This window comes from Hemiscyllium ocellatum, chromosome 3, assembly GCF_020745735.1.
Source record: "Hemiscyllium ocellatum isolate sHemOce1 chromosome 3, sHemOce1.pat.X.cur, whole genome shotgun sequence".
NCBI classification, from domain to species: domain Eukaryota; kingdom Metazoa; phylum Chordata; class Chondrichthyes; order Orectolobiformes; family Hemiscylliidae; genus Hemiscyllium; species Hemiscyllium ocellatum.
In genome coordinates this window covers 88,983,660-88,996,589 of record NC_083403.1, presented here as the reverse complement: position 1 = coordinate 88,996,589, position 12,930 = coordinate 88,983,660, and the positions used below count along the sequence as shown (strand labels likewise).

General features: G+C 40.5%; 1 protein-coding gene across 3 annotated transcripts in view; it reads left to right on the top strand.

Annotated features, from left to right (window-relative positions):
* ift172 (intraflagellar transport 172) overlaps positions 1-12,930 on the top strand; it is a 242,173-nt gene that overhangs the window by 23,177 nt on the left and 206,066 nt on the right. For all 3 annotated transcript variants that reach the window (XM_060851638.1, XM_060851630.1, XM_060851645.1), the window contains 2 exons: positions 2,001-2,066; positions 9,433-9,512. In XM_060851638.1, coding sequence (XP_060707621.1) covers positions 2,001-2,066; positions 9,433-9,512 — 146 coding nt within the window. The remainder of the gene's footprint in view (positions 1-2,000; positions 2,067-9,432; positions 9,513-12,930) is intronic.

Below are 12,930 nucleotides of genomic sequence, written 5' to 3'. Positions count from 1 at the left end.
GGATAGATCTAAAAGTTGAAGATCTAAACTGGAGAAAGGCCAATTTTGACAGAATTAGGCAAGAACCTTCAAAAGTTGATTGGGGGCGGATGTTCGCAGGTAAAGGGATGGCTGGAAAATGAGAAGCCTTCAGAAATGAGAGTCCAACAACAGTATCTACCTGTTAGGGTGAAAGGAAAAGCTGGCAGGTGCAGGGAATGCTGAATGCTCAGAGAAATTGAGGTTTTGGTTAAGAAAAAGAAGGAAGTGTCAGATATAGACAGCAGAGAGCAAGTGAATCCTTAGAGTATAAAGGCAGTGGGAGTATGTTTAAGAGGGAAATCATGAGGGCAAAAAGAGGACTTTAAATGCCTTTGGCATATAGGGTTAAGGAGAATCTAAATGGATTCTATAAATTTATTAAGGACAAATGGTAAATAGGGAGAGGATGGGGCCCCTCAAAGATCAGCAAGGCAGCCTGTGCGTGGAACTGCAGGAATTGAGGGAGATACTAAACGAGTATTTTACATCACTGCTTACTATGGAGAAGGATATGGAAGATATAGAACATAGTGAAATAAATGGTGATATCTTGAAAAATGTCCATATTACAGAGGAGGAGCTGCTGGATGTCTTAAAATTCATAAGAGTGGATAAATCTCCAGGACCTGATCAGGTGTACTCAAGAACTCTGTGGGAAGCTTGGGAAGTGATTGCTGGGCCTCTTACTATCATTGATAGTCACAGGTGAGGTGCCAGAAGACTGGAGGTTGGATAACGCAGTGTCACTATTTAAGGAAGGTGGTAAGAGAAAGCCAGAGAACTATAGACCAGTGAGCCTGACATTGGTGGTGAGCGGGCAGGTTGTCAGAGGGAATCTTGAGGGACAGGATTTATGTGCATTTGGCACAGCAAAGACTGATTAGGGATAGTCAACATGGCTTTGTGCATGGGAAGTCATGTCTCACGAACTTGTTTGAGTTCTTTTGAAGAGGTAATGAAGAGGATTGATGAGGGAAGAGTGGTGGACATGATCTATATGAACTTCAGGAAGGTGTTGGACAAGGTTCCTCATGATTGGTTAGCAAGGTTAGATCTCATGGAATACAGGGAGGACTATCTATGTGGATACAGAATTGGCTCGAAGGTAGAAGACAGAGGATGATGGTGAGGAATTGCTTTTCAAACTGGAGGCCTGTGACCAGTGGTGTGCCACAAGGATAGATGCTGAGTCCACTGCTTTTCATCATTTATATAAATGATTTGGATGTGAACATAGGAGATATAGTTAGTAAGTTTGCAGATGACACCAAAATTGGTGATGTCGGGGACAGTGAGAAAGCTTACCTCAGCAGGATAGGAAATAAAATCTAGACCAGCTCTGAAAAATGCCCATTCAAAGGAACTGTTTTTAGACAAATCAATTTCCCTCGAGTGGTAACTATACACATTAAAGACCAATCATCCTTCAATAAACTGTTAAACTGCTAATCAAACTTCCTTTGCAGCTCTCTGCAAATATCAGTAGCCCCAAAGCTTTTAAACCTTTGCCAAGTATTCATAATAAGCCCAACTATCAAAACAATCCATTACAAGAAGAAACAACAGAACCCGTTAAAACTGCAAAAAAGATGGCTTTTTTTAAACAAAACCCACCAAAGAAGTACACATGCTGGAAGTCAGAGACAAAAAGAGAAATTGCAGGAAAATATCAGCAGGTCTGGCAGCATATGTAGAAAGAAAGCAATATTAATATTTCAGGTCCAGTTCTGAAGAAAGGTCACTGGAATAGTTTGGATTTTTCCTGGATTGTTTCAGCATCTGTGAACATAATTGAGCTCAATATTCTTGACAACGGTGTAGCAGAAACTCAGTAACTTTTTAATCTTCTAACTGCAGTCCATGCTGAAATATGGTAATCTGTTAGCTTTTTGACATTTTAGTTTGATGAGCAGTGAAGTCCTCAAATAATGTTTTTATTTTTGTGTTTACAATTTCAAAGCTTTTGTTTTATTTTTCAGAGTGCTGTTACGTGTCTAATTTGGCCAGCAGATCAAGCAATTGTTTTCGGATTGGCTGAAGGAAAGGTATTTTCAGTAGTTTACTGTACTTTTCCAATCAAGGATAAAAACAAATCAGGTAGATAGTATCAATATATTTAGATTTTTTGCATATATGAGAAAGTAAAGGTACATAGGGGTAGGACAGCAAGAGATAATTGTTATGTATGAATATCCATTATGTCAAGGGAGATCATTAACTTTTAAACAAAATTAAACTTGGACTCCCAATTATTAATTGAAATAATTATGCTGCAATGTTTCATGTTTAAAACAAAAATTTTCACTGTACAAGAATTGCTCACTTAACGCTACATACATTTCATAAACTTATTATTTAAATCTCAATGGGTCACCCCCTGTTTATTTTACTTCATTCAAGAGTTCCCACTATCCATTACAGAATGTCGATTGTTCCTTCACCTCTTGGGTTCAAATCAAGATATTGCTACAGCTTTCAAGAGTTTACTTTAATTCTCCTCAGTGTTCCCACTATTCTGAGGTATATTTGTGTGGGTCTTCATGCAAGCTATGGGCTTAGAAACCTTCCAATTATTTTTGAGCATCTCTTCTTGGCAGGCAATCCTAGTGGAGTTTATGTATCCCTGCTTTTGTGCTCCATGACTCCACTTCTGAGTTATCTTTGATCGGCCTTTGCTTCCAGACTGCAACTGCATTAAGTATTTTGGCAGCTTCCCCCACCTTTGCCTGCTTCCAAGAAGTTCCAGTTTCAGATATAAGCTGCATCTTTCAAAAGTGCTCCCAAGCTAATGGTTTGTTTCACAAAACATACAGAAAAAGTGAAAATAAAGGGCTACCTCCATTTATAACTTAGATCTATAGCAATGTAGCATATCTGAAATGCCATAGGTAGTGGTTATCTACAATTAAACCATTACCTCCATCTTCAAACTCATTCCTTAGTCCAAAAATTAAATCTGCTTACTTTAAGACCTTTCCTTGTTTTCCCATTGCTTTTAAAACTTACTTGAAATGGGATGCAGATAAATAATTTGAACCTCTTATGAAGACAACTGCAGTCATCTCCCCTCCACCAAGACTCTCAGAAAGGAAACATTTGCTTAATGTTTTCTCCATACCAAACATAACAATATTTAGTGTACACAGGCCACCCTTGAAGACAGCTACTTCAGATTTAAAAGCAATGGGAAAACAAGGAAAGATCTTAGATTCCGATGTGTTTTGAGAAAGCTACCAACAGAAGGCTTGTGAAAGTTCTCCAACTTCTCATAAATGAACCTATATGTTTGCATAATACTAATACTCAACAAATGACAAAATGGTAGGAGGAACAGAGGGATCTTCAGGTGTTCGTCCACAGATCCCTGAAGGTGGCAAGGCGGGTTAACAGGGTAAAAAGGCATATGGAACATTTACCTTCATCGGCCGTGACATAGATTAGAAGAGCAGGGAAATCATATTGGAGTTATACAGAAATTTGGGAAGGCCATAGTTGGAGTACTGTGAGAGGCTTTGGTCACCACACTATGGGAACGATATGATTGCATTGGAGGGGGTGCAAAGAATACTCACCAGGATGTTGCCTGCATTTTAGCTATGAAGAGTAGCTGGATAAACTCGAATTATTTTCTTCAGAACAGTGAAGGCTGAGGGAGACCAAAGGAAGGTTTATAAGAGCATGGACAAGGTGAATATAAAGCAGCTGTACCCCTCAGTTGAAGGTCAGTAAGAAGGGGGCATCATTTTAAAGTGAAATGCATAAGGCTTAGAGGGCATTTGATGAAAAACCTTTTCAGCAAGTAGGTGGTGGGAATCTGGAATGCATTGCCTGGGAGGGTAGTTGCGGTTGGAAAACTTACAGCCTTTATAATGTAGTTGGATGAATAATTAAAGAGTCATAACATTGAAAGCTGTGGGCCTGTTATGAGAAAGTGGGACTGATGTTTGGGCGTCACAGTGGTTAGCACTGTTGCCTCACGGCGCTAGAGACCCAGGTTCAATTCCCAACTCAGGCAACCGACTGTGTGGAGTTTGCACATTCTCCCCGTGTCTGCGTGGGTTTCCTCCCGGTGCTCCGGTTTCCTCCCACAGTCCAAAGATGTGCAGGTCAGGTGAATTGGCCATGCTAAATTGCCCATAGTGTTAGGTAAAGGGGTAAATGTAGGGGAATGGGTGGGTAGCGCTTCGACAAGTCAGTATGGACTTGTTGGGCTGAAGGGTCTGTTTCCACACTGTAAGTAATCTAATCTAATGTAGGTGTTAGTATATTTTTGATGGCACAGACTTAATGGACCGAAGGTGATCTTGGCTGTTCAATCTCTCCTCATAGCTAATACCTTTCAAACCAGGCAACAACCTGGTTACTTGTTTCTGTACCCTCTCTGAAGCCTCCACAACTTTCTGGTAGAGTGGCAATATGAACTGTACACTATATTACAAATGTGGCTGAACTAAGATTCTATACAACATGCTGCAATATGACTTGTCAATTTTTATTCTCTATACCCTGAATGAAGACAAGCATGCTACATGCCTTCTTAACCAACTTATTTACTTGTGTCGCCACTTCAGGGGAATTGTAGATCTGTACGCCTGGATCCCTCTGTATGTTGATGATACTAAGGATTCTCCCATTTACTCTATTTGTCCCTCTTGTATTAGATCTCTCAAAATGCAGCACCTCATATTTGCTGAATTAAACTCTATCTGCATTTCTCTGCCCAAATCTCTAATTGATCTATACCCTGCTGTATCCTCTGACAATCCTTCCAGTCACCCAGTTTTTGTGTCATCCATAAATTTACTAATCAGATCACCTATGTTCTCCTCCAAATCATTTCTTTGTATTACCAACAATAGAAATCCCAGCACTAATCCCCGCTTAACGCCACTGATTCATTTTACCAGCTCAACACTGCGGAGGATTGGGCGGCACGGTGGCACAGTGGTTAGCACTGCTGCCTCACAGCACCAGGGACCTGGGTTCGATTCCCGCCTCAGGCGACTGACTGTGTGGAGTTTGCACGTTCTCCCTGTGTCTGCGTGGGTTTCGTCCGGGTGCTCCGGTTTCCTCCCACAGTCCAAAAGATGTGCGGGTCAGGTGAATTGGCCATGCTAAATTGCCCGTAGTGTTAGGTAAGGGGTATATGTAGGGGTATGGGTGGGTTGCGCTTCGGCGGGTCGGTGTGGACTTGTTGGGCCGAAGGGCCTGTTTCCACACTGTAAGTAATCTAATGTGTGATTTTGCCTTTTGTATCAGCCTGCCATGTGGGACTTTGCCAAAGGTCTTGCTAAAGTCAATGCAGATAATATCTCCTGACCTGTGCTCATCAATCATTTCTCAAAAAACTCAAATCAAGTTTGTGATGCACAACCTTCCCTGCACAAAACCATGATGCCTATTGCTGATATATCCATATTTTTTTCAAATGTCAGTAAATACTACCCCTAAGAATCTTCTCCAATAATTTCCCTCCTACCTGATGTAAGGCTCACTGGCCTGGAATTTCTTGGATTATCTCTGTTGTCTTCTTAATAAAGGAACAACATTGGTAATTCTTCAGTCCTCCTGGACCACTCCAGTGACTAAAGAGGATACAAAGATTTTGTACAAGGTTTTAGCAATTTCCTCACCTGCCTCCCTCAGGAGTCTGGGATTGATTCCATCAAGTCCCAGGGATTATCTGTTTTAATGCTTTTCAAAGCCTCCCAATATCATCCCTTTTTTTATACTGATGTGCCCAAGATATTCAACATATCCCTCCTGAGGCTCACCATCCACCCTATTTTTCTCTTTCTGAGTACCAATAAAGTGATTTGAATTCTTAACAACCCAGTAAATCTCCTCTGCACCCTTTCCAAAGCTTCCACATTTTTCCTATAATGCAGTGACTAGAACTGTACGCAATACCCCAAGTGGGGCTGCACCAGAGTTTTGTACAGCTGCAACATGACCTCATGGCTCTGAAACTCAATCCCTTTAACAATAAAAGTTAAGACGCCATATGCCTTCTTAACAACCCTATCAACCTGGGTGGCAACTTTCAGGGATCCATGTACATGGACACCGAGATCTCTCTGCTCGTCTACACTACCAAGAATTTACCATTAGCTGAGTACTCTTTATTCCTGTTGCTCCTTCCAAAGTGAATCACCTTACGCTTTTCTGCATTAAACTCCAATGCCACTTCTCAGCCTAGCCTTGCAGCTTATCTATGTTCCTCAGTATCCTACAACATCCTTCTGCACAATTCACAACTCCACTGACCTTAGTGTCATCCGCAAACTTACTAACCCCTCCTTCTATGCCCTCATCCAGGTCATTTGTAAAAATGACAAACAGCCATGACCCCAAAACAGATCCTTGCAGTACACCACTAGTGAGTGAACTCCACAATTAACATTTCCCATCAACCCTCTGTCTTCTTTCAGCTAGCCAATTTCTGATCCAAACTGCTAAATCACTCTCAATTCCATGCCTCTGAATTTTGTGCAATAGACTACTGTGGTGAACCTTATCAAATGCCTAACTGAAATCTATATACCCCAAATCAACCCTCATCTACCTGTTTGGTCACCATCTTGAAGAACTCAGTAAGATTTGTGAGGCACGACGTACCCTTCACAAAACCGTGTTGACTATCCCTAATCAACTTATTCCCCTCTAGATGATTATAAATCCTGTCTCTTATAATCTTTTCTAATACTTTACTTACAACCGAAATAAGGCTCACTGGTCTAGAATTACCAGGGTTGTCTCTACTCCCCTTCTTGAACAAGGGAACACCATTTGCTATCCTCCAGTCTTCTGGCACTACTCCTATAGACAATGACGACATAAAGATCAAAGCCAAAGGCCCTGCAATCCCATCTCTGGCTTCCCAGAGATTCCTAGGATAAATTCCATCCAACCCAGGGGACTTATCTATTTTCACACTTTCCAGAATTGCCATCACCATCTCCTTGTTAACCACAATCCCATCTAATGTAGTGGCCTGTATCTCAGTATTCTCCTCAAGAACATTGTCTTTTTCCAGTTCGAAGACTGACAAAAATATTCATTTACCACTTCCCCTATCTCCTTGGACTTCACGCACAACTTCCTTGATTGATCCTAATCTTACTGTGGTCATTTTTTTTATTCCTGATGTACCTATAGAAAGCTTTAGGTTTTTCCTTGATCTTATCTGCCAATGACTTCTCATGTCCCTTCCTGGGTCTTCTTAGCTCTCTTTAGGTCTTTCCTGGCTAACTTGTAACTCTCAACTCCTTGCTTAACAATTTGAAATCTATGACTAAGGGACAGAATTAGCAGCTAAATTGAAATTATTAATAAAAGCAGAATGTCATAAGGATGAGATGCTTAAAGTAATTGCCAAGCATTTTGAGTTAAAAGAAAGAAAGCTGACATTGAGATGTCACTGCTAGAATTAGCTAGAATTCAGTTTAAAATCTTTTTAAAAATGCTGAATTAGAAATGAAAACTGATTAAAATTAAAGAAAAACAATGGAAAGGGAAAAGAAGAAAGGAAAAGAGAGCTGGATATAAGAAAGCTAAGGGGGAAGTAAATCAAGGAGAAATTAAATTTAACATTAAATTTAAAGAGCTAGAACTCCAAAAAGAGAGAGAGCTGAGGCAACATCACATTGAGAAAGGACAGCTCAGATTAAATGAAGAAAAGGAAACAGTTCAGAGGGTAATCCTGTTTTCAAAGAGGGATTTGATTTAACTACAAGTCCACACTTTGTGCTTACATTTATAGACATCACATGACAAAGGAGCAGCGCTCCAAAAGCTTGTGATTTCAAATAAACATGTTGTCTTATAACCTGATGTCGTGTGACTACTGACCTTCAGTATTACTCTGGAGTATCAATCTTGATTTTTGTGCTCAAGGTTTAGAATGAGGCCTGAACCTGGATCCTTGTGATTCAAAGGTTAGTGCTTCCAACTGGCATGTACTGAGCTACCAACTCAGGAGCAGTCAATTAATTTTGTTCCTGTTATTCAGTGAAGAGAACTTGCTGCTTTTATAGTTGCTGGCATACATGCAATTCTGCTTTAAATTAAATGGCTGATTGCGAATATCCTTTGAACTAGTTAAGCCAGCCATCCAACTATTAATTTAGATAAATGATGGAGTTTAATTCAGATAAATGCGAGGTACTGCATTTTGGGAAAACTAAATCTTATACACTTAATGGTAAAGTCCTAGGGAGTGTAGCTGAACAAAGAAACCTTGGAGTGTAGGTTCATAGTTCCTTGAAAGTAAAGTCGCAGGTCGATAGGATAGTGAAGAAGGCGTGTGGTATACTTTTCCTTTATTGGTCAGAGTATTGAGTACAGGAGTTGGGAGGTCACATTGCGGCTGTACAGGATATTGGTTAGGCCACTGTTGGAATATTGCGTGCAATTCTGCTCTCCTTCCTATCAGAAAGATGTTGTGAAACTTGAAAGGGTTCAGAAAAGATTACAAGTATGTTGCCAGGGTTGGAGGATTTGAGCTATAGGGAGAGGCTGAACAGGCCGGGGCTGTTTTCCTTGGAGCGTTGGAGGCTGAGGGGTGACTTTATAGAGGTTTACAAAATTATGAGGAACATGAATAGGGTAAAAAGGCAAAGTCTTTTCCCTGGGGTCGGGAAGTCCAGAACTAGAGGGCATAGGTTTAGGGTGAGAGGGGAAAGACATAAAAGAGGCCTCCGGGGCAACTTTTTCACATATAGGGTGGTATATGTATGGAATGAACTACCAGAGGATGTGGTAGAGGCTGGTACAATTACAACATGGATGGGTATATGAATTGGAAGGATTTGGAGGGATATGAGCCAGATGCTGGCAGGTGGGACTAGATTGGGATGGGATATCTGGTCAGCATGGACGGGTTTGACCAAAGGGTTTCCATGCCGTACATCTCTATGACTCTAAAACTATACAAGTAATTGGTGTAAAGTATTCATATAATTTTGAGATTCAGGTGAATGGTTAACATTATTAAAACATAACTGTACAATTATCATCTGATTAGTTACGGTTGCCTCTAAATTTTTTTAATATAAGACGGACTTCACAGCTTTTATGTTGTGAATACCATATGCACATTTGGGAGACATTTTCTGTTAACTTTTCCAGGTAAGTGAATAAGAAACATATCATTTTATCTATCCCTTAAGAAAATACTCAAATAAACTTAAGTAATTGGTCATTCTTAACAGATGCATAATACTTGATTGAGAGTCTGAATGAAGTTGTACCATCAAGTGTTGTTTCGAAGATAATTATTTTGGTGATACTTTTCCTGAATAAATGAACACAAACTGAAGTAACTTTCTTCTAAATATTCATGTGTTCTTAAAATCAATGTTTTTAAATATGTTCTCTACTCTCCGTTAATACTGTTACTACTTATTATAGGTTCGTTTAGCTAACACAAAGTCAAACAAGTCTTCAACCATTTATGGAACAGATTCTTATGTAGTTTCATTGACTTCAAAGTAAGTGCTGCTTTCTTTGTAACAGCCAGACATCCTGTTAAGGAGGAGGGCTTTTCTTTGTCATGTTTATGATATTGTAAACTTAACTCTTTATAAATGGCAAGGTGATTTTATTTTGGATGCTGCACTTCCCTGTCCCATTCTGATCATGAGGTTCAGAGTGAACATTTGATGAAGGAATTGATATCGTGTTTTGCAAGCCTCTTGATAATTATTTCTTTAATTGTTTTGAATTCTTTCCTGGTATCTTTGTGTTCTTTAAGGGTTCTTCCTGTTTTTGATTCCCTAAACCTTATGTATGTTTAATTTCTGTTTTTGACTAAGCTCTCAATTTGTTTTGTTGCCGAAGGTTTCCGAACCTTGCCATCTTTATCCTTCATTTTCATATGATCATACTGGTCATGAACTCTAATTTACTGGACTTTTAAAATTCTGTTAGATACAAAGCAAGTACAAAACCAGGCCTAGTATGGCCCCTTCCAAATTGTTTCAGAAAACATCTGGACACATCTAACAAATTTCTTCTCATCCAAGACCCTGGCACTATGTGAGTCCCAATCAGTATCGGTAACGTTAAAATCATATCCCACCCCAACCCTATTGTTTTTACATTTTTCCATAAGCTGTCCACACATCTGATAAATTATCACCTGGGAGGCCTGTAATACAATCTCATCAAAGAGGTTGCACCCTTCCTAACCCTGAGCTCAATCCATATGGCCTCACTGGATGAACCCTCCAAGGTCTCCTCCCTCTATACTGGTGTGATATTCTCCCCTGTTCAATATAAAAGGTAACAGAGAGACGAGAGTTGACATTGGGCTGCTGGGAAATGAGCTGGAGTAGTAGTAATCAGGAACAAAGAAATGATGAAGGAACTGAATAGGTCCTTTGCATCAATTTTCACAGTGAAAGACACCAGTGGCATACCAGAACTTCCAGAGTCAGGGCAGAGGTGAGTGCTGGTAGCCATCATTAAGGAGAGGTGCTGGAGAAGCTGAAAGGTCTGAAGATCGATAAATCACCCAGACTATACATGAGCATTCTGAAGGAGATAGCTGAGGAAATGTGGATGATCTTTCAGGTATCATTGGAGTCAGGGAGGTTGCTAGAGGACTGGAAAATGGCGAATGTGACATCTTGTTTAAGAAGGGAACGAGACAGTAAATGGGAAATATTGGCTGGTTAGCCTGATCTTGGTTGTTGGTAAGATTTTAAAGCCCATTATTAAGGATGAGATTGTGGAATACTTGAAAGTACATGGTAAAATAGGACTGAGTCAGTACAGCTTCATCAAGGGGAGGTTATGCAATCTGTCAGAATTCGCTGAGGAGGTTATGAGCAAGTTAGACAAGGGAGAGCCGATGGAAGAGATGTATTTATATTTCTGAAAGCCCTTTGACAAGGTGCTGCACAGAAGGCTGCTAAGGGTCCATGATGTTAGGGGCAACGTATTTGCATGGATAGAGGATTGGTTGACTGGCAGAAGGCAAAGAATAAGGATAATGGAGTATTTTTCAGGATGGCAGCCGGTGAGTAATGGAGTTCTATATGAGTTAGTGTCAGGATCACAACTATTCACGCTATGCCTTAATGACCTGGATGAATGAACTGAGGGCATTGTTCCTAAGTTTGCAGATGACACAAAGATAGGTGGAGGGTCAGGTAATGTTGAGGAAGCTGGGAGGCTGCAGAAGGTCTTGGACAGGCTAGGAGACCGGGCAAAGAAGTGGCAGGTGGAATGCATTGTGGGAAAGTGTGACCTTATGCAATATGGTAAGAAGAATAGAGGCGTGTAGACTATTTTCTAAATGGAGAAAATCTTCAGAAATCTGAAGCAGAAAGGAACTGAGGAATCACGTCAGGATTCTCTCAATGTTAAGATTAGATTCTCCTACAATGTGGAAACAAGCCCTTCGGCCCATCAAGTCCAAAATGACCTTTCGAAGAGTAACTCACCCAGACCCATTTCCCTCTGACTAAGGCACCTAACACTATGGGCAACTTAGCATGGCCAATTCACCTGACCTGCACATCTTTGGACTATGGGAGGAAACCAGAGCATCCAGAGGAAACCCACGCAGACATGGGGAGAATGTGCAAACTCCACACAGAAAGTTGCCTGAGGCTGGAATCGAATTTGGGGTCCCTGGCTCTGTGAGCTAGCCACTGTGCCGCCACAAACATAAATATTCAGGTTTAGGTGAATGCGGTGTTAGTGTTCAAGAGGGATAGAATATAAGAGTAGAAATATGCCACTGTGGCTGTATAAGGCTGGTCAGACTGCATTTGGGAAAATGTCAGCAGTTTGTGGCCCCATATTTAAGGAAGGATATGCTAGCCTTGAAGATGTTCCAGACGAGGTTTACAAGAATGATCCCAGAGGTGAAGAGCTTGTCACATGAGGAGTGCTTGAGGACCGTGACTCTGTAATCGGGTTTTGAAGGATGGGGGTTATCTCATTGAGACGGGAAGAATACGGAGAGGTCGGGATAGAGTGGATGTGGAGAAAATATCTCCAGTAATAGGAGAGGCTAGGACCCAAGGGCACAGCCTGAGAGTGAAGGGTTGGCCCTTTGCACTAAAAGGAGGAGGAATTTCTTCAGCCAGAGGTTGATGAATCTGGAGTACTCATTGACACATAAGGCTGTGAAGTCCAAGTTATTGAGTGTATTTAAGACCAAGATAGGTTCTTTATTAGTAGGGGAATTGAGACTTATGGGCAGAAGATAGGAGAATGGGGTTAAGAAACAAGGCAGCCATGAACAAATGATGGAAAAGATGCAGTGTCCCGAACAGCCTAATTATGTACGTATATCTTATTGTCTTGCATGATTATAGCACAAAAGTATTTCTAATTTTGCATCAATGTCGGTTCAGATCATCTTGCTTTCCATGTTCTCAAAGTGTTGGGCAGTGTAGAAAGAGACTTACTCTGGATTTCACCTTTTCTGTATTCCTGTTAATGTCTGATGTGAGGACTGAATATAAGGGATAAAAAATTCCATCGCAGCACTAGTGTTGTGCCCTTCAATAATTATTTAAGTAACATAATGCTCAAGAAGGAGAACCATGTTAAAATGATATTTTTGTTTGATTGTAATTTGCTGCTAGGTTTTCACTAAACTGTTTATTGATCTGTTTGGTTATTTTATCTTTATCTCCCTTTTCATTGATGCTCAGTTGTTTCTTATTTCAAATATCTCTAAACATCCATAGAAAAAAGAAGAAGAGGTAGGCCATTCGGTCCTTTGAGCGAGATCTGCCATTTAGTATGTTCATGGCTGATCATCCAATTCAATACCTTGTTCCCCTTTCTCCCCATGCCAGTTGACCCCATTAGTCCTTAGAACTCTATCTAACTCTTCCTTGGAAACATTTAATGCTTTGGGTCCCAATTGCTTTCTAGGCAGCGAAT